This window comes from Symphalangus syndactylus, chromosome 3 (genome assembly GCF_028878055.3).
Source record: "Symphalangus syndactylus isolate Jambi chromosome 3, NHGRI_mSymSyn1-v2.1_pri, whole genome shotgun sequence".
Lineage (NCBI taxonomy): Eukaryota > Metazoa > Chordata > Mammalia > Primates > Hylobatidae > Symphalangus > Symphalangus syndactylus.
In genome coordinates, this window is record NC_072425.2 from 136,706,346 (window position 1) to 136,718,893 (window position 12,548).

Genomic DNA, 12,548 nt, shown 5'->3' on the forward strand with positions numbered 1-12,548 from the left:
CTCCTGAGGCAGGCGTGAGCTGGTGTCTGCAGGTGGGAGATTCTCACCCTGCTTGGTGCTTACGATGCCCTGGCCCCCCACGCAGGACTCTGAACCCAAGCTGTCTGGGCTGTGTGTTCACTCTCTGGGCCCCTGGAGGTGAGGGGCCACCAGGCAGCAGAGCTGGGCCTTCCTGCTGACAGTAAGCCCGGGGCTGCAGCAGCCTTGGCATTAGCGGTGCCAGGTGACCCCGAGGCTCTCAAGCCCTGCCCAGGCTCCCCTGTGTTCAGGTGGACTGCCCAGCATCTGCTCATCATGCTGGCTGCTGCCTGCTTAGGGCCTGGACTCGAGAGCCAGGGTCCCGGGGTGTGAAGCCTTCCCCAGTGTCTCTGGGTGATCTTGGGCAAGCCTTTTGTTATGGTTTGAATGCGTCCCCCCACATTCATGTGTTGGAAAGTTTATCTTCATTGGCCGAGCGCGGTAGCTCACGCTTGTAATCCCAGCACTTTGGGAGGCCGAGGCGGGCGGATCACGAGGTCAGGAGATCGAGACCACGGTGAAACCCCGTCTCTACTAAAAAAAATACAAAAAATTAGCTGGGCGCGGTGGCAGGTGCCTGTAGTCCCAGCTACTCAGAGAGGCTGAGGCAGGAGAATGGCATGAACCCGGGAGGCGGAGCTTGCAGTGAGCCGAGATTGCGCCACTGCACTCCAGCCTGGGCAACAGAGCGAGACTCCATCTCAAAAAAAAAAAAAAAAAAAAAAAAAAAAAGTTTATCTTCAATGTAAGGGTGTGGGAGGTGGGGCCTAATGAGAGGTGATTAGGTCACGGGGGCACTGCCCTCATGGATGGATTGTCTCTATCAAGGGAGCAGGTTAGTTATGGAGACAGTGGGCATGTTATGAAAGGGAGTCTGGCCCCTTCCTGCTCTCTCACTCTCAGGGCTGCTTTCTTGCCTGCCGGCCTTCCACCATGGGCTGATGCAGCAAGAAGGCTCTTGCCAGAGGCAGGCCCCTCGACCTTGAACTTTCCAGCCTCCAGAACTGTAAGAAATAAATCTCTCTTCTTTATATATTGCCCAGTCTCAGGTATTTTGTTATAGCATCACAAAACAGACTAAGACACTTCAAGTTCACTGAGCCTCCGTTTCCTTATCTATAAAATGGGGCAACGGAAGGACTAATCATATAGATTGTTGAACAATCTATGTGATAAGAACGATGTTTGAAAAGTGACTAGCCAGGTGCCTGGCATGCAGCAAGTGTTTCACACTGTCATTATGATCCCTTCTGTTGGAACCGGCAGGCCCATGCTGTGCAGACTGGGATGTGGGGGTGCACCTCAGATGAGAAGGAGAGTGGCACAGGAGCTGCCCAGCTGCTGTTTGAGGAATGGATGTTGTGTCCACAGTGAGTTCTAGCTCAGTTCCATGTCTCTAGGTTGGTTGAGGAATAGCAAATAGCTGGTGGTCCTTTGTGCCCTGGGTAGTATCAGAAGGTGGAGGCTGGGCTGGCTCTCTGGGCTCAGTACCCTGGGAAGGGAATGCTACCTCCCTGGGGGGGGCAGGATTTGGCACCTCCAGATGAGTTCATGTTGGTACTTCCTGCCAAGAGTGAGGATGGCTGTACCATGGAGACAAAGGCCTAGCTCTCCTGCCAGTGCCAGGAGAGTGTGTGTTATCTTTGGGTCCAGGTGGTCTGGCCTGGGTCTCTGGGCTGCACTGTACAGTTAACACCCCTAGCCCCCAAGTCTGCTGAAAGGAGCCAGATGTGGGCAAAGGTGGCAGCCATTCAAGTGGATGCTGGCCCTCTGAGTGGCTGGGAGTGGGGCCAGGAGGAGGGGCTGTTGGCAGCACCGGGAACTAAGGTGCAGGGTACAGAGCTGGAAGTGGGGCTTGGGGGAGGGAGAGGTAGGCACCAGGCTGGGGGGCCAGACTCATTGGAAATGCCAGTCTCCCAGAATGGTCTGTCCAGCATCCAGTCACCCCTTGCCCAGGGTGCCTGCAGTGCTTGGGTGGGCCTCCCTGTGCCGCCCTGCTCTCACCTCCTCCACCTCATCTGTCTGGTTTCCCTCTAAGGCAGCTGGGCTCATGGCCAGGCTGGGTGGGGCTGGGCTGGGGGCACTCTCCTCAAGGTTCGGTTGTCCTTACCGAGGGGTGGTAGGAGGGGGAGACCCCCAGATCATAGTAGGGGGGCTGCAGGGACAGCTTCTGCAGCTCCTCCTCCTCTTGCTGCTGCTGCCTCCCTGGGTCCAGGTGGACAACCTGGAAGAGAAGGCGGTGAGTGCTGCACAGACCTTTCCATGCCCCTGCTCCAGGTGGCCGTCATGGACTCCCAGTTTGATTGGGACTCCTCAGTTCCCATGCACCCCCATCCTGGCATCCCCCACACTGGTGGCTGTCTTGGAGGGCACAAGTGCACCCTGAGCCTTTAGCTTTGCTGGCTCTAGCAGGGACCCAGCTTGGGGCCAGGCACCTAAGAGGTGCTCAATGCATTTTTTAAATGAAGAGAGGACTGTGAGGTAGAGGAAGAGGTCCCCTGGGAGCCCTGGGTAGGGAGAGTCCTAGGGTGTCGTCTCTTAGGGTGAGGCAGATGGATCCCTCTAGCATGGACCTGGCCTTGTGGGAACTGGACCATGGAGGCGTGGGGGCTGTGTCTTCAGCTTGGGCTCTCTCCCTGGGGCCATCTCCCATTTTTCTCCCTCCCCGCTGTCCAGGGACCTTGTCCTCTGCTGCCTCAGGCCCACCTGGATATCCTCAGGCACAAGGGAGCTCTGCCTGCTGGGAGAAGGCTCCGGCTTCTGGGAGAGGGGCAGGTCAGTCCTGGAGACAGAATGAGGGTAAGCTCAGCCCAGAAGCACACACGGGGGCTCTCCCCATCAGGTCACTAGACAGCTACCAGTCCCTGAGCCCCACTCACAACAGCAGGCCCGGGAACTCTGCTTCCCAGGCAGCCTCCTGAGAGTCCAGAGCTTGGGCTGGGGCTCTTCAGGGTCATGGGTTAGAGGCTGAGAGTGCCTGGCCACCTTTCCCGGGTGTCTCTGCCTCAGACCCCAGCCCAGCTTGGGATGGGAACCATGTGAGTCTCAGGTCTCCTAGCTCAAAGGACAGGGGGGAACCAGCAGCAGTGCTGTGCGCCCTCACCCAGGGCAGGCATGAGGCCTCAGGTGCACAGTATGCGGCACTGACAGCCTTAGCCAGCACGAGAAAGAACACGTGATGCAAGATTTTAAAGATGAAAATCAACGTAAAAATCCATGATGAACAAAACGTCCACATTGTTAAGACAGGATCCGTCACAGTGGTGTGCTGGGTGCCTGAGGAGAAAGGAAAAGTCAGTTATTCTAATCCTGTCTTTATTTACAATGTGGACATTTTGTTCATCATGGATTTTTGCTTTCATTTTGATTTTTTTAAAATATCACATTAAAATATGATGTATCCTAATGGTTGAGGGTTTTGGCTCCCCCCATATACTTCGTGCCTCTCTCTCCTCCCTGGTCCTGGGTCTGCCCTCACCCCTTGTCAACGGCTGGGAGCACGTAAACTCCTGCAAATTATTTAACCTCTCTGTGCCTCAGTTTCCTCACTATAAATCGTGGATTGTAATCACGCACCTGCTCCTCTGAGCTGCTGTGAGGATAAAATGCATCTTTATGAAGCCCCTCTGAACTGGGGCGGTGCCTGGCACGCAGCAGTCGCCACTCAGGAGGGTCAGCTCTTCCTGCCAAAGGGCTAGTTCCTGGTCCCCCAGGGTGGGCAGGCCCTGGAAAGGCCCTGAGCTTTCACAAGTTTAGGCGCTTTAAGTCTGGGGCTCCCAGGGTGGTGGGGAGCAGACCAGTGGGAGTTTAGTGGGCAGAGTCCTGCCTGGCTCACCCGGCCCCATCCGTCTCCGGTGGGCTCTTCTGCTGCCGGTTGTACAGGAAGAAGACAGTAAGCACCGCACCTAGGATGAGGAACACGGCCACGGTGCCCCCCAGGAGCCTGGCTGCACTTCCCAGACCCCTCTGGGGGTGGGGCTTTTCTGGAAACAAAAGATAGGGAAGAGAATTAGAGAAACTCAAGCGACCCAAGGAGAGTCAGAGATGTGCGAGAGTCAGACCCTGAGGCAGTACTCTGTCCTTGACATTCCATCCCCAGCTCCCCTCCCCATGGTGCTCCAGTTCTAGGAGGGGCTCCCAGTCAGTGTGGGACGGAGCCTCCTCCTCTAGTTCCCTATGACCCTGTAACCCCAGACCCTGCTCTGACCCTGGGATCTGGGGCATGGAGGTAGAACGAGGGTGAGGGTATCTCCTGGGCAGGCAGCAGGTGCTGAGATGGGGTCCCCACCCCGTCATTCCATTTCTGGCCCTGCAGGGAAAATTCCTGTTGAGGAGTTTAATTTCTTTCCCCTCCCTATGCAATTAAACAAGCAAATGAACTAATTGGTGCTTCGCCCTCCCAGCTTGGGAGAAAGGGTGAGGATCAGGAGGGAAAGGCGGGAGCTGGGAGGGTCCATGAAGAAGGGGCACCTGGCGGTGCCTCCCGGGAAACCAAGCCTCTTCAGTACAGATAGGTGAAAAGCCCAGAGGGCTGCGGTCTAAGGTAAGGGGGCTGAGCCCACCTTCTGGACCCACCTGGCCATGGACCCAGAAGATTGCTGGGCTTGTTGAGGTATTTCACGGTCTGAGCTGGAGACACTGGTCTGTCCCTGAAGCCCAGGAGGCTGCAGAGACTGACCCTGTGGCCAGGGGCACATGCTGCTTCTCAGCGGTCCAGGCTTGGCTGTGAAGCCACAGTTGGCCCTTTCAGTTCCTCCTTCTGCTGGGCTCTATTTCTCACCTCTGACCTTTACAACCCCAGCGTGGAGTGGGGGGTAGGGACTAAGGAGAAAATCACACACTTATGTACTCCTTTCTCTCCTTCTTCTCCATTACCATATTACATATAATTCAACACGGAGAGCACCTGAATAGAGATGCCAAAATTGCAGTTTGCAGTAAACATGGAGCCAATTTTCCTAAAGTGGAATTGACAGGTCCCTTCCACTCACTCACTCTCTCACTCACCCACTGACTCACTCACCCACTCACTCACTCACTCACTCACTCACTCACCCACTCACTCTCTCACTCACTCACCCTCTCACTCACCCACTCACTCTCTCACTCTCTCTCTCACTCACTCACTCACTCTCTCACCCACTCACTCACTCTCTCACTCACTCTCTCACTCACTCACTCACTCACTCACCCTCTCACTCACTCTCTCACTCTCTCACTCACCCACTCACTCACTCACTCACTCTCTCACTCACTCACTCTCTCACTCACTCACTCACTCTCTCACTCACTCAGTGAGAGAGTGAGTGAGTGAGTGAGAGAGTGAGTGAGAGAGTGAGAGAGTGAGTGAGTGAGAGAGTGAGTGAGTGAGTGAGTGAGAGAGTGAGTGAGAGGGTGAGAGAGTGAGTGAGTGAGTGAGAGAGTGAGTGAGAGAGTGAGTGAGTGAGAGAGTGAGTGAGAGAGTGAGTGAGTGAGAGAGTGAGAGAGTGAGTGAGTGAGAGAGTGAGTGAGTGAGAGAGTGAGTGAGAGTGAGTGAGAGAGTGAGAGAGTGAGTGAGAGAGTGAGTGAGTGAGAGAGTGAGTGAGAGAGTGAGAGAGTGAGTGAGAGAGTGAGTGAGTGAGAGAGTGAGTGAGTGGGTGAGTGAGTGAGAGAGTGAGAGAGTGAGTGAGTGAGAGAGTGAGTGAGAGAGTGAGAGAGTGAGTGAGTGAGAGAGTGAGTGAGTGAGTGAGAGAGTGAGAGAGTGAGTGAGTGAGAGAGTGAGTGAGAGAGTGAGTGAGTGAGAGAGTGAGAGAGTGAGTGAGAGAGTGAGTGAGTGAGAGAGTGAGTGAGTGAGAGAGAGTGAGTGAGTGAGAGAGTGAGTGAGTGAGAGAGTGAGAGAGTGAGTGAGAGAGTGAGTGAGAGAGTGAGTGAGTGAGTGAGTGAGAGAGTGAGAGAGTGAGTGAGAGAGTGAGAGAGTGAGAGAGTGAGTGAGAGAGAGAGTGAGTGAGAGAGTGAGAGAGTGAGTGAGTGAGAGAGTGAGAGAGTGAGTGAGAGAGTGAGTGAGAGAGTGAGTGAGAGAGTGAGAGAGTGAGTGAGAGAGTGAGTGAGAGAGTGAGAGAGTGAGAGAGTGAGTGAGTGAGTGAGAGAGTGAGAGAGTGAGAGAGTGAGTGAGTGAGTGAGTGAAGGAGGGGGTATCTGGCTCCCAGTAAATCTGCAACCCCTCTTTGGCCTCTCTGCAAAGGCTCTGGCCCCAGCATCCATCCATCCACAGCTGGTGGCTGTGGCCGCCTTGGGAAGGCAGTTTCCTGTGTTGCCCAGGCTGGTCTCAAACTCCTGAGCTCAAGTGATCCTCCCGCCTCAGCTTTCCAAAGTGCTGGGATTACAAGCATGAGCTACCACGCCTGGCTCCAGAGTGATCATTCTACGAATCAGATCAGGCCACCTCCCTACTTAAAATCCTCCAAGAGTTTGTGGCCTTTATCAAAGCGTCCTAGGGCTGAGGCCTTCCATGACCTGGTTCCTGGAGGAAACGCCATGCTGCCCCCAGCCTGGACCACTTGCAGCTCCCAGACAGGGAGCCCCTGCTTCCTCTCATCCTCAGGTGCTAGTAGGAGCCACTCTGTCTACCAGGGTCTCTCTTTCCTCCCCCTTCTTTGCCAGGCCAATCCAGCCTGCATGTTTAAGCTGGATGTGCTTCCTCTAGAGAGCCCTCCCTGCCTCCTCCACCCGAATGGGGGTCCTCCTCTGGACTTCCCCTGCACTCTGTTTCAGTCTCTTTTCTTTTTTTTTTTTTTAAGACGGAGTCTCACTCTGTCACCCAGGCTGGCGTGCAGTGGCGTGATCTCGGCTCACTGCAAGCTCTGCCTCCTGGGTTCATGCCATTCTCCTACCTCAGCCTCCCGAGTAGCTGGGACTACAGGCACCCGCCACCATGCCTGGCTATTTTTTTTTTTTTTTTTTTGTATTTTTAGTAGAGGTGGGGTTTCACTGTGTTAGCCAGGATGATCTCTATCTCCTGACCTCGTGATCCACCTGCCTCGGCCTCCCAAAGTGCTGAGATTACAGGCGTGAGCCACCGCGCCTGGCCTCTTTCAGTCTCTTTTCTACCGACTGTGATTGCACATCTGACTTGTCTCCCCAGCCCTGCACAGTGCCTGGCATGCAGAAGTGCTCAGTAAGTGTGGTGAATGAATGAAGGCTTGACTGAATGAATGTGTAGTGGACAGTTCTGGGAGAGGGTCCACCAGGCCTCTGGAATCTCACCTTCCACTAGGGGGAGCTCTCACTTTGAGTCCAGCCACCTCCACGCTGGATGCTACGAATTCAGTTTCCCTGGACACAACTCAAACCTATATCCCCTTTTCTTCTCAGCACAGCTGAGGCAGGCTGGCATTTCCAGAGGGCTAGGGTGGGAGGGGGGAGCAGTAGGGAAATGAACACATACCCTGTCCGGCTCACAGAGTTCAGGTTTCTCTTCTACCGTGGTTGGCCCCACATGGGATCCAAGCAGCAGAGAGAGACAGGTTCAGGACAAAAGGCTGGGATTTCAGCCCCTACTCCCTGCCTCCAGGGAACTTCTCTCAGAGGCTTTCACCCATCACCACCTCATGGACTCTGCAGCCACTTTGCCAAGAGAGGGAGGCAGCTGTCTCTATAAGGGCCCTTTCATCATCCTTACAGTGAAAACAAAAACACAGCCATTCCTCGGTATCTCTGGGGGATTGGATCCAGGACCCCTGGCGAATACCAAAATCCAAGCATGCTCAAGTCCCTTATACAAAATGGTGTAGTATTTGCCTATAACCTATACACATCCTCCCATATACTTTAAATCAACTCTAGATTACTCGTAATACCTGGTACAATGTAAATACTGTGTAAATGGTTGTAATACTGTATTATTTAGGAATAACAAGAAAAAGGCGTACATGTTCAATACAGACACTACTCTCCATTTTCTTTTTTTCTGAGTATTTTTGATCTGCAGTTGGTTGACTCCACGGATGCAGAACCCATGGATACAGAGGGCTGACTGTATAACTAGTGAGTCTGTGAATGCACTCATGTGGGCATTAGGAAAACCAAAGGCTAAACAGGGTGGGATGTGGTGGGCAAGGCCTCACACGTGCCAGGGCCACAGTGGATAACTCTGATTTCGTTCCCTCCAAATTGCCCTCTTTCCCTGTCCCACCCTCTCAACATCTGAGTGCAACTTCCATTGTTACCGTGGGCCTTGCCTGATCCACCTGGAGGGTCCCACCCTAGTGGAGACAAATTGAGACGTGGGGACAAGAAAAGGGAAATCCAAGGAGGAGAAATTGGCCTCAAGTCTCTGGCATGCAAGGCACTGTGCCAGGTGCCTTTGCTGATTTGGGGCATATTTGATCCTCATATTGAGCCTGCAAAATGAGATAATGCTATCGCTGATGAGCAAGATAAAGCTCAGAGAGGTTAAGTAATTCGTTCAGGATCGTCCAGATAGTCCGTGGCTGAGGGCACTGGGATCTGTGCCTGTATGCTGTCCTCCTTGCCTCAGGCTGTGGGGTCTTAGTATTCCTCATCCCTCACTTGGCATGGGCCTGCCATCCCCCCTTTCATCCCTTATCAGACATAGCCCTGCCTACCCCCTCCCTGAATAGGGGGGCCCTGGTTGCTTTTGTCTGTGAGCCTCCCCTTGACAGCTGTGAGGAAGGGGCCTGGTGCTGGCCCCAGCCGGAACCCTGGCATTGAGCCCCCAGACACTCTCTGGTTACACCGTGACAAATTGGTTCCCCCGCTCCCAGCTCCGCAGGCTTGAGGGCAGGCGCAGTCACCTGCAGGCAGCCGGGTCTGGCTGTGAGAAGGGCCTGGGCCAGGGCTGGAGTGTGAGGCCCGGGAGAGCTGGAATCAGTGTCGGGGGGTGGGAGGGCCCTCCAGGGAGCACTTACTGCCCGCCAGCCTCTGGGCTGGACCCCGTCCTTGCAATGATCCTGGGAGGTTGGCTATGTGCCTCTTGCTGTACTGCAAAAGGGCAGAGCAGTCAAGTCAGTGGTCCAGGTCCCACAGCTAGGGCTGCCACAGCTGGACTTGGGTCCAGTTGACCACTGAAGTCTCTCTTTGTTCTGTTAGTCATCAGGGCTTGGGCTCCTCTCAGTGGCTTCCCTGGGAGAGCCCACACTCAGTCCTGGCTCAGGCTGCAAGGATGGCCTCTGGGGGTCACACCAGTGACACTCCCTGGGCCTCAGTTCTCTCACCTGTCACATGGTGATAGTGCATCTGGTTTTCCTGTCCCTCAGACTGAGATAGTGAAATCCGTGGTTGGGGGTAAACACAGACGGGTTCATTCTGGGGGCTGCAGGCCATGTGCCGCCGGGGGCTTTTTGCTCTTCTAGGAACAGCTCTACTGGATTCACTGAGGCCTCGTGGTCGGGGAGCCCGAGGAGCTTTGGGTCACACCCAAGTAGCCAGCAATCTTCACCTGCTTCTCCGGACCACCGCCCTCTTAGCCAGATGTCAGTGTTCCTGCACCCCAGGCTTCCCTCAGGGCGGGAAGCGAGTCCAGACATCCAGCTTCACAGCATGCTCTCTTGCCCTACCTGTTGTTCCTCCTTCAGTTAGACAAATGTGTGCCTCACACCTCTATGTGCCAGGCATTGTGCCCGGTGTGAGGGGCTTGCCCCCTGGCTAATGGAGGAGTCATACACGTACACAAATAAGTACGCTATTTTGTGATTCATGCTGTAAGAGAGATCTCTTCCCACAGAGCAGGGGCCTTCTGAGCAAGGTTTTGATAGCATAGTAGGAGTTCACCACGAGAAGAACATTGTAGGCAGAGTGAGGAGTGCTACTGGGGCACGTGTGTGAAATGTGGGGTATATGAGGGAAATTCCAAGTATTGGATATGGCTGGGAAATGGGCTGCAAAGGGAGAAAGACAAGGAATCAGGGGGCTGGGAGGAAGGAGCAGAGCACGCTCAGAGGTTTAGATTTCTAATAGGTGACAGTAGGTAATAGTAATGCTCTCTTTTCTGCCGCCTCTCCCTGGGGACACAGACACTACCTTTCTCATGAGCTGGACTGACCAGGGCTCTCCTGGAGTCACCTCCTCCAGAGCTCCCCAGGGCAGCCACTTGGCACTTATGCCCCTGAAGCTGTCCCGGGTTGGTCTGCCCTCTGCTTGTCTCCTCTGATGCAGGCCACGCAGGTGTTTGCGGGGAACCAGGAGCTCAGAGCAGGCTGGGAGTTTGGACTTGGTGCCTGGAGGTCAAATTGGCTGGAGGAGGGGCTGATTTTACCACCCAGGGCCCATCCAGTGGCTGAGTCTGCCTGGCCATGTCTCCAGCCCACATGTGCCGGACTGACCTTTCCCCCAGTGACCAGAGAGGCAAGGGCTGGAGGCAAGTCATCCTGGCCAACCCTCCTGTGTTCAGAAGGTCGGGGGCAGACTCCAGCGGTCTCACTGCTGGGAGGGCTCCCAAGTCTTATCTGAATGTCATTGTTATGTTGAAACCCAACTGTGAGAACCCAGGACCCCATCCACAGGGACAGGAAGCTTCTGACTTCATGGGCTGGAGCCAGGGAACCTTGCAGGCCATCAGGACTTCTGGCACACCCTTCATGCTCAGGGACCAACAGTGGCCATCCCTGCACTCCTGTAGTGTCGGCATCCAGGCTAAGCTCCTCAGCCTGTCCCCCAAGGCCCAGTCAGGCCCACGTTTTGTCCCACACGTGCCTTGCTGGGTGTTTCCAGCTTTCTCTGTCTCCGTCTCAACATCTCATTTCCATTCCATCTTCCCAGAACTGCAAGCTGGGCTGGCTGCTGCACCGTCACACGTGGGGGTTGTGGGAATCTCCCCTCCCCTTGCTAGGAGGGGACATACCCCTCTCCTCCTCAGTTTAGCTCATACAGGAGGGGACTCTTCCAAGTACTTTCCTCTGATCCACGGTGGCGAGGGAACCCACCTACAGACTCAAAACCGAAGAAGTCACAGAGTTCTTTCCTTGGCTCAAACTCAGCCAGGCCTCTGTCCTCTCCTCCTCTGAGGCTATAGGGCTCGGAGGTTCAACCCTCTTGTTTACAGCCTGAGGTGGCCTTCGGCGGGCTCTGCTCTGAAGCTGCTGGGAGTCCCCTGCATCCAGGCCTTTTCCTTGAGTTGGGCTCCCGGTCACTTCCTCTAGCCTGGACTGGGTTGCATTTCAGCCTTGCGTCTGTTCTGGTGGGCCCCTTGGTGCAAAAAGCCTTTTCTCCTTGGCCACACAGAACTTGCTCTGGCTCTGAACTCAGGTGGAGGTCATCTTGAAGTCCCCTTCTTCAGACCTCCTGGATGGAGGCTGGAGGCCGTGGGCTCTGCAGTCCTGCCCTCTTTCCTCCCTTGCCCGACTTCCAATCCATCTCCCTGGAGCTGACGTAAAGTGCTTAGTACAGTGCCTGGCACATAGTCAATATGTAATACATGGTTGCTATTTTTGTTATGAGCTATTCAATAAGTGGAAACAGATGAAGTTGCTGCTGACCGTGATGGGGATGATGTTGGCCCATCCCCCCTCCGTGAAATCTCTGCTGCTTCACCTGTGCTGGCTCTCTGGGCCAAGTTAAATCTGCGGTCATACTATCATAATATCAACTATAGGTTTCATGTGGTTTTACTTAAATTATTTTATTTGATGCCCCCACCCCTTTGCCTCTGTTGACAGGAGGTAACTGGAGCTCAGAGAAGGTTGGTGAAATGCTCAGGGTCACACAGCTCACCTGGTGAGGGAGGTAAGGGAGGAACCCAGGCATCCTGGTTCTCAGTGCAGTGCCTGGGGCCATTTTCATGCCCCCCACTGCCTCCATCTCTCAGTTTATCTGCAGAGGAAGATAGCTCAAGGGTGAGCTGGTCACCTTCTTAGCTGTCTAATCTTGGGCAAGTCACTCAAACCCCTTGAGCCTCAACGTTTTCATCTGTGAAATGAAATAAGAGCAGGACTGTTGTCGGCCATGAGTGAGGTAATACTGCATGTTAAAGCATGGTGGCTGTGGACAGTTGGTGCCTAGTGAGCATTGGTTCCTGAAGGCAGGGACACGCCTGCTTCCGAGGCAGACCTGCCAGGCAGCCGGGGCTCGCATCCCTGCTCTCATCCTGCCTGTTGGCTTCTCTCGTCCCTGCTCTCAGCTTTCCTTAGTCCCTTCACCATCACGATCCATGGGCCACACACCCCTAACTGGTCTAGGCCTGTACAGGCCTCAGGATTAGGGGCCAGAGCTTGGGTGTGTGTGTGTGTGTGACAGTGACCCCCTTTGGGAAGGGTTGAGGATTGTCACTTCCCACTTCACCTATGATGTTCCCTCTATCTGGAATGCTCGCTCCAATGTCACCAGCACCCCCGCCTCACCGCTCCCTGCCCTCCACACCTTGAGTTGTCATTAGGAGTAAGAAGGAACCTGAGCAAGGCCGACTCTGAACCCCCTCCAAGCTCAGGCTCAGCTGGAGAGAGTTACTGGGATTTCATGCACATTCCTGAGGGGAGAGGGACTATCTCCCTGTTAGGGACCCTGCCACGCAGGGACCTGAACCCCAGTCCTCTTGGAGG

At 54.7% G+C, this 12,548-nt stretch overlaps 1 protein-coding gene across 2 annotated transcripts in view; it reads right to left on the reverse strand.

The window, feature by feature from the left end:
* Positions 1-2,090: 2,090 nt before the first annotated feature.
* The window catches only part of NECTIN1 (nectin cell adhesion molecule 1), a 96,488-nt gene continuing 86,030 nt past the window's right edge, over positions 2,091-12,548 (reverse strand). The window contains exons 6-8 of one of the 2 annotated variants that reach the window (XM_055273484.2): positions 3,854-4,001; positions 2,725-2,800; positions 2,091-2,242 (exon numbers count right to left, since the gene is read on the reverse strand). In XM_055273484.2, the coding sequence (XP_055129459.1) occupies positions 2,108-2,242; positions 2,725-2,800; positions 3,854-4,001 (359 nt within the window). In that variant the 3' untranslated portion in view covers positions 2,091-2,107. Of the gene's footprint in view, positions 2,243-2,577; positions 2,801-3,853; positions 4,002-12,548 lie in introns of those variants that run through there. The other variant, XM_063636588.1, reaches the window with a different exon arrangement.